This window comes from Drosophila virilis, chromosome X (assembly GCF_030788295.1).
Source record: "Drosophila virilis strain 15010-1051.87 chromosome X, Dvir_AGI_RSII-ME, whole genome shotgun sequence".
Lineage (NCBI taxonomy): Eukaryota > Metazoa > Arthropoda > Insecta > Diptera > Drosophilidae > Drosophila > Drosophila virilis.
In genome coordinates this window covers 11,136,693-11,149,900 of record NC_091543.1, presented here as the reverse complement: position 1 = coordinate 11,149,900, position 13,208 = coordinate 11,136,693, and the positions used below count along the sequence as shown (strand labels likewise).

At 41.7% G+C, this 13,208-nt stretch overlaps 3 protein-coding genes across 3 annotated transcripts; 2 read left to right on the top strand and 1 right to left on the bottom strand.

Annotated features, from left to right (window-relative positions):
* The first annotated feature begins 104 nt into the window (after positions 1 to 104).
* On the top strand, positions 105 to 1,010 carry ND-ASHI (NADH:ubiquinone oxidoreductase subunit ASHI). The gene is made up of 3 exons (XM_002057214.3): positions 105 to 297; positions 380 to 609; positions 680 to 1,010. Exons 1-3 carry the CDS (start codon positions 213 to 215, stop codon positions 890 to 892), a joined length of 528 nt encoding a protein of 175 aa, XP_002057250.1. The 5' UTR covers positions 105 to 212; the 3' UTR covers positions 893 to 1,010.
* Positions 1,011 to 1,322: 312 nt separating this feature from the next.
* On the bottom strand, positions 1,323 to 4,162 carry Mcm6 (minichromosome maintenance 6). The gene has a single exon (XM_002057213.4). The coding sequence runs from the start codon at positions 4,037 to 4,039 to the stop codon at positions 1,565 to 1,567; it is 2,475 nt and encodes an 824-aa protein (XP_002057249.1). The 5' UTR covers positions 4,040 to 4,162; the 3' UTR covers positions 1,323 to 1,564.
* A 272-nt stretch (positions 4,163 to 4,434) lies between these two features.
* LOC6633551 (luc7-like protein 3) lies at positions 4,435 to 7,559 on the top strand. Its single transcript, XM_032440054.2, has 4 exons — positions 4,435 to 4,800; positions 5,524 to 6,530; positions 6,870 to 6,940; positions 7,037 to 7,559. Exons 1-4 carry the CDS (start codon positions 4,699 to 4,701, stop codon positions 7,177 to 7,179), a joined length of 1,323 nt encoding a protein of 440 aa, XP_032295945.1. The 5' UTR covers positions 4,435 to 4,698; the 3' UTR covers positions 7,180 to 7,559.
* The last annotated feature ends 5,649 nt before the right edge of the window (positions 7,560 to 13,208 follow it).

Sequence of the window (13,208 nt, the reverse complement as noted above, 5' to 3'; positions counted from 1 at the left end):
TTTGAAAATTAGTATTTCATATATTCTAAGGTAATATATAAATATTGCGTGACTGGCCATCGTTAAAGCTGTTTGTACACATATCGCAAGCACTAACGCTCATCTCTAAGCAACAGCTGTGACTGCTGCCTGCCGAATTGCTGCCAGGCGAGAGCTGGAAGTGTTGTGAATAAATTGTAAATTGAAAAGAAGTTAACAACATCGTCCACACAATGTCAGCGTTAATGAAATCTCTGTGCCTGGCCAAGAAGCTGAACGCCGTCAATCCTGCTCTGCAGGCTCACATTGTCCGCAATCGTAAGTGGATTTTGTTGCTGTTTCTGTTTTGTTTACGTAACTTTTGAGATGTTTCAAACAATTTGCATTTGTCCATTTACAGTTGCCGGCTGGAACAAGGACTACAAGCCCGGTCCATATCCAAAAACCGACAAGGAACGCGAGGCCGCTGCCAAGAAATACTATCTACTGCCCGAGGAGTACAAGCCATACGCAGATAACGGTCTGGGCTTTGGCGACTATCCCAAAGTTGGCGGTGGCCTTGGCATAGAGAACAAGGATAATTATTATCCCTATGACTATCCCGAACACAAGCGCAACTTCAACGAGCCCGTAAGCGTCACAATTAAGGCATGCCAAGCACAGATTTGAATGCTCTGCTCTGCTCTTTGCTCTCTTTCAGATATCAGCGGATCACGATCTGTACAGCGAGGATCGCTACTCACAGCCGGATGTTCCACGCTACAGCGGCGCCTACTACTTCACGTGCTTTTTGGGCGTCATGACCGGCTGCTTGGCGCTCTACTATTGGCTCGAGGACAAGAAAATGTATCGTCCAGTGGCCGCCAAGCAGTATCCCGCCGATGGCGTCAAGCACTACACCTTCGAGCGTTAGGGACCGCCAGTTGGGATTGTTTGTACACTTTTTTCTTTCTTTCTGTTTTGCTCCGCTCAATGCTTGATTGGGCAATTTACCAGCGCATATGTACCATTAAAGGAAAAACTAAATTAAATTGACTTGCAAATTACTTGCTACCAACTCAGAATCAGTGTTGCAAATCGAACAAAAAAAACAGTGTCGTGAAGCTTTGGTTCATGGCCTGAACCAATGCTTCATTGGGTGAACCGGTTTTTTCTCTGATTTGATGAATTGTTCAATTCTTAGTTACATTTTTTTCCCCCAATGTTTTTAAAATTTGATATTATGACCTTCCATGCATTGCAAAAATCCAAATTTCGTTTTTATCTGTTGCTTTATTTAAAAAAAAATTCTGTTTTTGAAGAACATCTGTTCATTTTTGACAACATAACCTCAACATTGAAAATATCTTTTAAAATTACTTTTAATCGCATAAAAAAGCTGAAGAGTATATTCAAATATAAGAAATTGAATTAATTTTCAGAATAATTTAAAAACTAAAATTAATTCTTAAATATAAGTTAAGATCTACGATATGCTTATTAACTAGATGAAACCTAACCTAAAAATTGGTAGGAAAAAAAAAATCGCACAAACTTAAACTGAAATGAAATGCAAAAATGAGCGTAGAGACAAAGACGACAAAGATTACTCCACTATGTAATTGGGATGCACGACAAGAAGCGGATCGTTTTCCAGCTCATCGTCAACAGCTGAGGCCTTGGGACTCTTGGCGAACGGCTTCAGATTGGAGGTCTTCAGCGGTATTATGACCTGGTCATGATAGATCAGACGATCGATCAGCTTCTCGATGAGGTTCTTGCGGGATATCAGCTCGTCCTCGGATTCAATTTGTTCGGCAACCTGCTCCAGATACCAGGTAACAACATCGCTGCGCTTCATGCCCGTATCGGTGCCCTCGACCTCGCAGCGCGCCTCCTCGCCGCGCATGTGCAGCACCAGCATTGTCGACAGATTCTTGTAATCCTCAAATGATAACGTGAACTTCTTCTTCTGCATGGCGTGGCCGGATGTATCCAATGCAGCGGCGGCGGTGGCATCGCCATCCACATTGGCAGCCGCACCATTGTTCTCCATATCGATGTCATGCTCGATGCCATCGTCCGCATCGAGATGATCGTCATCATCCAGATGGATGTCCGGCTGTTCGACCCGTATAATTGATTTGTTGAGCAAACGGAAGGCCTCCTTGACATGACGCTCCTGTACACGATTCGAGCACTCCAGCTTGGCCATGGCCTCGCTCAGCCGTATCATGGACTCCAGCTGGCGCACCGTAATGCGCCAGGTGCTGCGTCCCGACGAGCCCGTGTCGCGCTGCCGCAAATGGCCATAGTTCTCCACCAGCATTTTGCCAGCCTCTGTGCCGATGATGGGCTTAAACTGGCGTGCAAAGGTCACATAGCGCAGCACCTCCTCGCGCGTATACGCACGCTCCACGGAGTCCTCAATGTTCGAGTGTAGATCAACGATCTTGCGGGCGATCGCATAGTCGACCACCTCGTTGCATTCATCCACCAAGATGAAGAATAGATCAAAGCGGGACATTATTGGCGCCGACAGCTGTATATTCTGCTGCAGACTCTTGGAGCGATCGTAGCGTCCGTTGATGGGATTGGCGGCGGCCAGTATCGAGGTGCGTGCATTTAGAGTGGCCCGGACGCCGGCGCGAGCAATGGATATGGTCTGCTGCTCCATGGCCTCGTGTATGGCCACCTGATCGCGCAGATCCATCTTGTCGAACTCGTCAATGCAGCAGATGCCGTTGTCCGCCAGCATCAGGGCGCCGGCCTCGATCACAAAATCGAAGCTCTCCTCGTCACGGACGACGGCTGCGGTCAGGCCGGCCGCCGAAGAGGCCTTGCCCGAGGTGTAAATGGCGCGCGGCGAGAAGTCCGAGACCTGTTTGAGGAACTGCGATTTGGCCGTGCTCGGATCACCGACAATGCACACATTGACATCGCCACGCAGCGAGGTCTTCTCCATTGTTGTCTTGGCCACGCCGCCGAACAGCTGCAGGAGTATGCCGCGCTTCACCTCATCGTTGCCATAGATGGAGGGGAATAGGCTGCTGATCAGGTTCTGGTATAGATTACGATCTTTGGACATTTCATAGATTTTCTGCCATTCGGCATCGGTCATCTGCTTCTTCATATCCTCGGCGGTCACCTCGGACATGGGCAGATCAGTGCCGCCGAACCGGGCGGTGGTCGCCTGTACGCTGCACGCCAGAAATGCCATCCGATAGTTGAGCTCACGGACGCCGAGGGCCTTGAGGCCGGTGACGCCGTCAGAGCCCTCGCCGGGCTTGTGGCGGGAGCCCATTTCGGCCCTGGTGCCCGGCATGCTCAGCACGCTCACGTCCGGCACCACGATGAGTGTGCCCGTGAAATCATAACGATCGCCAGCCTGGACCGTTTCCACCAGCTCGGAGCGCAATATTATCTCGACGGCGCGTGGTATGCAGCCGCGCGGCAGCTCCGCCTGCGTCTCCTGTATGCGTATCTTCTGGAAATCAAGGAACAGCGACTTCTCCACGTCCAACATGAAGCGACGACGATTCGCGCATACGGGATTCCGGCATATGGTCGGATTGGTGAACTTAAACTGCTGCTCAACGTTGCGTATTTCCGTCTGGCAATCGAGGCACATGAATGTTCCTGACACGAGCTCCGGATGGACAGGATGTGTGCGCACCACCTGGCCAGAGATCCGTATGAGTGTGCCAATCTTTGAGGTGGTCAGATCGCGTACTTTATGCCGTGTCGGCACCTCCGTAAAGGCAACGTAGCAATCCTTGTTGGTCTTCAAGCCAATGCGATCCTTCACATAGTTGGAGACAGATTGGCACAAAAACGGATATACATGATAGTATTCCTCGATGATGGCCGTCGCCAGATTCTGATCGTATTTCTCCACATCCTCGAAGCTAACTTCTAGCGTGCAGCGATCGGGCGACTCTAGATTGGCTGCCGGACGTGTATACTTAATTTCGCCATCCTCTTTGAATTCCTCGAGAAAATCTTGGAACAGCTTCTGGGTGCGTATGCCCACCTCGTCCTTGACGCGCAGCTGTCCGATTTGTGCATCAGCAACATCCATCTCGTTCAAATCGTAACCAACAAATAAACAATGTAAGCGCGCAAAAATAAGTTGTGTTGACTGATGCTATTTACTTAGCCGCCGTTGCGTGTTTTTTTGTGCCAATTTTCGCGCCTTTTTTGACAATTCGCAGTGACAGTAGCGGCATGTGAGTTATCGATTGTTGAGCGACTATCGGTACATTATTCACGAGGGGCTATTTGCACTTGTATATGAATGTAGCACGCATGTTAATATTCGTAAAATGTATATTTTATTTGTTTTATATTCGCCTTGACGTGAAATTACATTTATAAAAATGTAGCGATAAATGCGCGCCAAAAATATTGCCAGACGGTAGCAGTCTGGCAACGCTGTCAACACTATCGCATTGTCATATCGATATCGCGTTTCTATGTAAGTTACCATCGCTAACGCGTGTGAGCTGAGTGCGACAAGGAAATTATTGATTCCGAAATTTCATTAAAGAATTATATTAAATTAGACCGACTGGATGGAACACATTTGCTGAACGCGCGCTAACAGGGCAGAATAACCTCAACTACGTTTGCACAGCAGCTGCGACTGTCAATTGACTTGGGGCCAGCCATCAATCCACCCACACACACACACACACATAAACAAGCAAGCACATCGCGCGCACCACACATACAGCCAAAATGGTGGACGCTGCCCGACAAATGCTCGATGAGCTAATGGGCCGCAATCGAAATTTGCATCCTTCGGAGGCTGGACAAGCGGTCAACTGGGAGGATCCAGAGGTAAGTCCCAGCTTGAGCACCAACTGGCTGCCATAAATGTGCTCTGTGTGATATAATCGCGTTTCTTGGCAGTGCTCGCAATGAATAACTTTATGGCCATTTTATTTGCATTTCTCTAGTCTTGCCGGCAAAGCACAGTACAAGCAAAAAGTTGTCGCACAATCTTCAAATAGTTGCAGGCAACGCAACTTTGTTTTTATTCTGTTGTGCTACAACTGAATTCTTGACCAATTCACAGAGCATTCTGCTCAACTATCTGATTTTTCCAAGCACGTACTTGCACTCTAATAATAATCTTTTGTTTCCTTTTTGAGCCAGTGCTTGCCATTGAGATTTTTTAATGACCTAGCGGTGAGCTTTGTCTACTTTTCTAACGAAAAGGATTCTATTTAAAAATTGTATACCCTCTCGAAAATCACATTAATTTAAGGCTATAAGTAAATTATTTTTTTTTTGCAAATCAAATCGAGGGCTACAAACCCAAACCAAAAAACGGTTCACGGTTCGAACCAACAACCCTGCCTAAAGCTTGCCGTTGGGGTAGAGAGTCAGACTTGTTATTTATATTATTTATTTATACTGAAAACATACAAGTGTCGCGTGTGTAGCCCTGGACTGCATATATTTTGAGCCGAAAGAATTTTGAATGGAGCCCTGCGCCGCCAAGTTTTCGTTCTTATTATAAAGATAAACGACATATTATATGTGTTTTCTTTTGCACAGTTTTGTCAATTCTACAATGTGAAATTTTGTCCGCACGATCTGTTTATCAATACACGAGCTGATCTTGGTCCTTGCACGCGTATTCACGATGACGAGGCGAAACACCTGTACGAGGAGGCGCGACCGTCGCAGCGCAAGCGCCATACGGAGGATGAGTTTCTGCGCTTTTGCAATGTGATGCTGCACGATGTGGATCGAAAGATACAGAAGGGCAAACAGCGCTTGCAGCTGATGCAGCGAGATAATCCGTCTGGGACAATGTCGCATGCGGCCAAACATCAGGAGCACATGAGCAATCTGACAGCGCGCATCAATAAGCTGCTCGCCGAGGCCGAGGAGGCGGGCATACGTGGCGATGTTGATCAGGCCCAGGATCTGATGGCTCTCTGCGAAGAACTGAAGGAGGAGAAGGAATCGGTGCAGCAGCAGTATGAGGCCCAAGTCAAAAACTATCATAAGCTTCGTGCGGCGCCGCCTTCGCAATCGACTACGCCCACGCCGACGCCCACGCTTGGAACAAACGCCGGCGAAATATCAAGCAACGATCAGCCACTGGCCAGTCCCAATATAGCCGGCAGCATTGGCGATGCCATCGCCAGCGACGGCACCGAATCGAATGAACCGATCGAAGTGCCCGTAGCAGGCGCACCTGCACCTGCAGCAACTAGCGGCGGCGCATCGCCAACAGCAGCTGGCATCAATAATGCGTCCGAGGACAGCAAGTCGGACACGAAGACAGATACCAAAACGGCGGCCAATTGGTCGCACGAAGTGCTACCCGAAAAGCAAATGAAGGTCTGCGAAATATGCGGCGCCTTTCTTATTGTTGGCGATGCACAGCAGCGCATCGAGGATCATTTAATGGGCAAACAGCATTTGGGCTATTCCAAGCTGCGCAATGCCGTTACCGAAATCAACGAGCGACGCCAAAAGGAGCACGAGGAGGAGGAGCGAAGGCGTCGCGATGATCGTGTCCAACGCTTTCACAACACCTACGACAATAGGCGGTAAGGCAAACAATTCTGATCCGACTGAATTCATTCAGCCTGATTATCATTTACAAATGCATCAACAAATGTCGAAATAGCTTCAGAAACTGCGAGAGATTCATTCTCGTTTGCCTTTGATCTTTACTGTCCGATTACTTGGAAATTTTTAGAGCCTAGTTGTATAAATATACATATATATACATGTACATATATATAAGTCCAGCGATCACTCTCGACTTGGAAACGATGTGCATATATATATATATATATTTGAATGAATAGCTTAGCATATGAATTACAACATTAACATATTCTTCTTCTCTTTTCAATACATTCATCGTGCTCGAATTCGTGCAGCGATCAGCGTGACTATCGGGAACGCAGTCGAGACTATCCGCCCAATCGCCAATCATCGGACCGGCGGCATCGTAAGTTTGCGCACGGCCCAAAGTCGGAGCCAGTTCGACTTTGAGTCATCCGACTTTGCATTTAACTGCCTGTCTAATGTTCCGTCTCTTGTACAGATCACCACAAATCGCATCACGGTCATTCGTATTCGCGCAGCGGCAGTCACAGCAGCAGCGGCAGCAGTCGCAGTCGCCACAATCATTACCGCCACGATAGTCGAGAGCGGCATTGTCGCAGTCGCAGTCGCAGTCGCTACTAGGAGGATACCAAATACGGACGGACAGCAGCAGCAACTACGACCAACAACAATGAGAACAGCAAAGAGCATAAGCTATTAAAACAACAACAACTTGATAAAGAACAACAGCAACAACAAAAGCAGCAGCAGCAACAACAACAACAACAACAACAAGAACAGCAACAACAACATCAACAAATTAAGAAAAACCATAACAAACAATTGTAACTAATCGAAAATGCAAGTTAGCTGAAGATGCGCCACACGCAACTCTCTCTTTGGCTTTGTGCCAAGCCCAATAACGCGCTGCCCCCGCCCCACTCCATGCAGCATCGAGGTACTCCAAATAATAATAACACATTTCAATAATCTGTATAAAAAAAAAAAAAAAATTAAGATCAGACAGTCTAAAAGGCGCGCATGTGTGTGACACGTGCGAACCTACCAAATATAATGGGACTAGAGGTGAGTTCAACCATATATAAAATTTATATTCATAATCCCTACTCGTACACGTAGTCCAACAACAACAAAAAAAAAAAAAAAAAAAAAAAAAAAAAGAAGAGTATTCATGCTCTATGTAATCTCAATTGTACAGAGACAGGCACAAGTTCTGTCTAATCCTATGGCTACAAAAAAAAAAAAACAATACCCCTTAAAAACTATATATGTCAAAAAAGAAAACCTTCCAAATTCACATCATAAATACACGCCTACGCACACACACACTCGCACACGCACACACACACACACACACGCGCACACACATAGTTATTTAGATGAAAAAGTTATGTTTGCACAAGACTCGCCTGTTTTGGTGTGTTACGGATTTATATATTCAGGTGTGTGCGTGTATTGTAAATCGTGTTTCACTTTCAATTCAACCTTCACTCGCAAATTCGATGCCATTCGATAACAAATACTGGATAGGGGAATGCTGGAATGAAACAAATGATATGTTGGAATGTAAGAAGTTGTCCGCTGCCTGATACGCGAAGGAACGATGAATTGAAACACATGTACATAGATATGTCACAGAATTTGTCCGTGTGCGTGTTCGCAAAAGGAATGCTGGAATGAAACAAATGGTATGTCGGAATGTCTGAAGTTGTCTGCATTTAACACAAAGTCAAAAAATTGTTTAAACATCGCAGAATTAGTCGATCGCCTAAGGAGTGTTAGAATGAAACACATTGTCACTGCACCAATTAAGATTTACATTAAACTTGTCTTGAATATGAGAAGTGTTCCAATTCCAATTGTTCCAACTTGAATAGTTTCGATTCATGTTTCGCCAATCAAAGCAATCCCTCATTCGTTATTTGGTATTGGAGAAATAAATTTGTTAACTGCACCGGAACAGGCAAAACCCCAAGAGTCTCTTGTTGCACTTGTCGTCTTGATTGTAGCTAACATGCGAATATGTATTTGCATATGTGTATGTGTATGTGTAAAGTGTATGTCGTCGATAGCCAGACAGACGGGACAGATGGATAAATACATATGTCAGATGAATGCGGAATATGCGGAACAAACCAAAAAATATTTCTAGTCCTGGGGGTAGTTCCATTTGCGCTGATCGATGGCAAATGTATGAAACAATTGGAAGCAGGTTAGTTGCATTTTTAAGCATTCGACAATCGGTTAACGGGCAACAGCATTAACTTACAAGACACACACACACACACACACACACCCACACCTACACACAACCTACACCTACAAAAAAAAAAAAAATATGTAAGATAAACATCACAGAACGCTGGGAATGAGAGTATCCTTGTTGTACTTGTTATTGGAGATACGTTCAAATTGATTGTACCAGGTATTTACAACTCGACAAAAAAAAAAAAAAAAAAAAAACTAACCTCAAAAAAAAAAATAAATAAAATACAAACTCTAAGTATATGCATATACTATATTATGATATATAATGAAACACCCACACAGATCGCGTTTGCATGGGAATGGCATGTGCTTTGTGGTTCGCAGTTCGCGGTACAGCGAACCAGGGATCCCCGATCCAAACACAGCGTTTTAATTCATTGCCACCCATCAGGGTCAGGGTTGCATTAAGCTTGAATTGTTAACGGTTAATTCGCTCAGAGGTACGTAATCCTCTCGCTCTCTCTCTCTCTCTCTCCACCTCACACACACACACACCCACACAAATACACCCACACACAAAGAAACACACACCTACTTTCTCTCTCTCTCTCTCTCTCTCTCTCTCTCACTTTGTCTATCAATGAATCTCTCCTGTAGTCTATATAGTAGGAGGTGTTAATATAACAACAACAACAACAACAACAAATACATTAAACAGAACCGAAGGCTCGCTGACACGAACAACACACGAACAGTTCCCCGGTTAACGGCTTTCCGAGACTCGTAAATACGTCAGGTACATTTACTTTAATTAATATTCATGCCTTTTCCAAAATATGAACAATTTATAACGTAGTTAATTGTCCGTGTCTGTAATTGGAGTTAAATACAAAATGAAAACTAATTAAAGTAATTTTTGAATCCAGTTTTAGTTAAAATTTAAATAAAAATATATATTATTTGACATTTTACGATATACCAATATATTTGGCAAGGGCATAAAGGCTTCGGCTATGCCGAAATTTTTTGTCATGTTTATTGTTGTTGTACAATTAAACAATGTACATAAAATTAATTAAGTGAAACGAAATGCGATAGAATCAAATAGAATATAAATATGTATATAAACTCCGTATATCACGATATATAAGCAACGCGATGATTGAAGCTGTGATCGATATTTGATTCGAGCTCGAATTCGAGCTTGGAATTTATCGTTATCGAAACGTTAGACGATCCGACTATCGAGGTAATTGCAATTGAACTAAAATCTAAAAAAACAAAACAAAACAATATCAAATTGTTAATTTCTTTTAAAGCATTTACTCTCATATATATATATACATATACTAGTATATAAACTATGTATATCCAAGTAGAGCACACACGATCTGTAGATAGGCGAGAGCAGGCAGCGTGATCCTGTCCCCAAGTCCCTACTACGAGTCTTGCCCCTCCCCCTAACATATAAACAGGTAAATTTTGATTTAAAAAAAAGAACACAAGAACAAAAACAACAGCATTTAAATACTAAATACTACACACAAAAATCGCCTAAGAAAACTGTAGAATTCAAGCAGCTCAGGTCGAAAAGTTTCTATCCAAATGGTTAAATAGCAACATACCCTATCCCTACCCCACATCCCTAGCCCCTACACACACACACACACACACACACACACACACACACACACACTTACACACACACACCACAAACCACTCTCTGTTAAAATTTGCTTTTTATTGGTGGGTTCAACCTAATAATTGCTTTTATACTACAAAAAAAAATAAAAATATGTTTTAGTCGTAAGCATTAACCAAAATATGCCCATTGTTTATTTTTTTTTCTTTGTGTGTAAACTATTTACTTACGACATTCGCGTCTATCGTAACTACCTTAAATATTATTATTATACTCTCATACATGTACCCCAAAAAAAAAAAGAAAAAAACAAAATGAAAAACAGATTTTTTTTTCTAAAAGTTCACACTCGAACTTTTAGCTCGTAAATACCTCTTATGTGCAGGCCACTGGGCGTATTATTTAATAATATTAATAAATGAAAACAACAACCAAAAAAAAAAAAAGAGTAAAATATATAAACGTCATGTTGTATACTAATGCCGTTTTCTTCACATATTGCAGGATCGAACGAATGCGTCAATTGAGAGCGACGAATTTCTCTCGTCAACTGGTTTTTTTTGGGAACGAATGAACGAATCTACATATATATATATATATATGCGTGCCAGCGAAGAGCCTACTCCCAGGTAACTTCTATGCCCACAACACCCAGTTATGTTTCTTCAAGACAGACGAAAGCCGCCGAGTGCCAGTCAACGAGCAGCGAGTAACGAGCAGCGAGTAGCGAGTAACGAGTATCGAGTATCGAGTGACGGGTTCACTATATCTTCCACTCATGTTAACTGTAATAAGCATGAGATACCGAGGTGAATTTCAATTTGTCTCCTTTTATCTCTCTCTTTCTATCTAACTGTCTCTTTCTCTCTCTCCCTATATATATATATGTATAAATAGCTATACGTATATATATATATACATATATATATATATATTAAACTACCTACTTCCGACCTTTTCTTTTCTGTTTCACACACACACACACACACACACACGCCTACACACACACAACCCAAACAATTGTTAGATATTTGATTTAATTGGCCTCGTTGTATCTTTCACAAACCATTGGCAATAATAATTGATATAATGCGTATTTACATATATCGATATATGTATGCTTACTACATATATGTATATCTATGTATATATATGGATATATGTATATAGATATGTAGAGAAAATTTCCGGTACTGTTGATTCGTATATTTAATGTGAGAGCGTTTTTTTTTTTTGTTTTGTTTTTTTTTTTTCGGATTGTTTGTGAAGGATAATGCGTCGCCTTTCGTTATGTATTTAGAAAAGAGAAAAAAAAAAACAAACAATATTAATAATAATAATAATAATATACATATATATATATTTTAATTTCATTTAATTCGCATACATGAATGTTTGAATATCGAACGAAAAAACTAATAAATACATTTCAAAAACAAGAGAAAAAAAGTAAAGAAACTGAAAAAAAAAAAACAAAAAAAAAACTAAAACAAAATGTAGTCATTTAATAGAAAAGCGAGTTTTTAATTATTAAACGCATAAATCATATCTACAATTAATATCGATTGCAATTAATGATAATAACATTCAAATACGCGACTTGCAATAATTTTTCATCAAAGCAAATGAGAAGAAACAAACAAAAAAAAAAACATAATAAAAAAAATGCAATATCAAAAACGAAATGCAAGAAAAAAAAAACAATAATAAAAGAAAAAAAAAATTGCTACAGATTGCGCAATTCTAAACTCTGTTGTTTTTCTTCAATGCGAGAGTTTGGAGCTGAAAAATCGCATTTAACTTAAAGAAACTACTTTCGTAATAATCCAAATTGTTCTAGATAAAACTAGATATTCACTTCAAAGCTATCGACAAATCGGTTTTGCAGTCGCCTAAAAAAAAAAGATATATTTTATTGCATTTAGTCAAATCCATTTCGATATACCAAGTCTCATGATCTTAACTTATCTCTGCGTCTTGTTCCCTTAGTTGACTGGGAAGAGGTATACGGAAATATGGCGATATCGGATTAGTTCCTCATCTTGTTTCGGAATACCTATTGAAACATTCAAAATCTGAGCACATCTATTTTTCGTCTAGTTTTCTTTATACTCTACAACTTCAAGGAAAGATGGTATTGAAATTTTGTCCTGGAATATGAAGATGACTTATCCGACTCTAGATCAGAATCAACAGCTGAGTTGATAATGCCTTCCTGTCTTCCTGCTACTTTCTACAGAAAATAGTCTTTCATTTATTGAGCTGTCCTTATATTACGTCGCAACGTCTTTCTGTTACAGAAACCAGCCGGATCGGATCCATATATCATTTAGCTGCTCTTGGATATTTCAAGATTTTTCAAGATATCTTGACTTAAGTCGGCATTTATTAGCTTCACTGTACGCCTATATACTCAATTTATATACCGATAAACTATATCATATAGCTGCCATAGAAAGGATTGGTCCAAAATTAAGTTCTTGTTTAGAAAACTTTTTTGCTTATCCTCCCCTCTTTATATACAAAACCCTATCTGCCATTGGACGTCTTGTAACATTAGGATCTTATATGGCAACATGTTCTGTCTTTCGGTATATTTAGATCAAGCTCAGCATTTACGAAAAGGAAGGGTATCCAATCGTTGGCATGCCGAAGAACTTTTTTCGAGATATTAAAACCAATATCAAGAGCTTCATCTGAAATATATAGCGCCCCTCCTTTTTTTGTTTGTTTTATGTCTGAAAAAGTATTTTTCAGTATTTTCTATAAAAAAAAAACTTTCTTTTATTTTTTTTTAGCA

Bases quoted from the DNA above. Each gene is read 5' to 3' on its own strand.
- ND-ASHI (XM_002057214.3), top strand. From the start codon at position 213: ATGTCAGCGTTAATGAAATCTCTGTGCCTGGCCAAGAAGCTGAACGCC. The intron at 298-379 runs GTAAGTGGATTT...GTCCATTTACAG, and splicing joins GGCTCACATTGTCCGCAATC to TTGCCGGCTGGAACAAGGAC. The intron at 610-679 runs GTAAGCGTCACA...GCTCTCTTTCAG, and splicing joins AGCGCAACTTCAACGAGCCC to ATATCAGCGGATCACGATCT.
- Mcm6 (XM_002057213.4), bottom strand. From the start codon at position 4,039: ATGGATGTTGCTGATGCACAAATCGGACAGCTGCGCGTCAAGGACGAG.
- LOC6633551 (XM_032440054.2), top strand. From the start codon at position 4,699: ATGGTGGACGCTGCCCGACAAATGCTCGATGAGCTAATGGGCCGCAAT. The intron at 4,801-5,523 runs GTAAGTCCCAGC...TCTTTTGCACAG, and splicing joins TCAACTGGGAGGATCCAGAG to TTTTGTCAATTCTACAATGT. The intron at 6,531-6,869 runs GTAAGGCAAACA...GAATTCGTGCAG, and splicing joins AACACCTACGACAATAGGCG to CGATCAGCGTGACTATCGGG.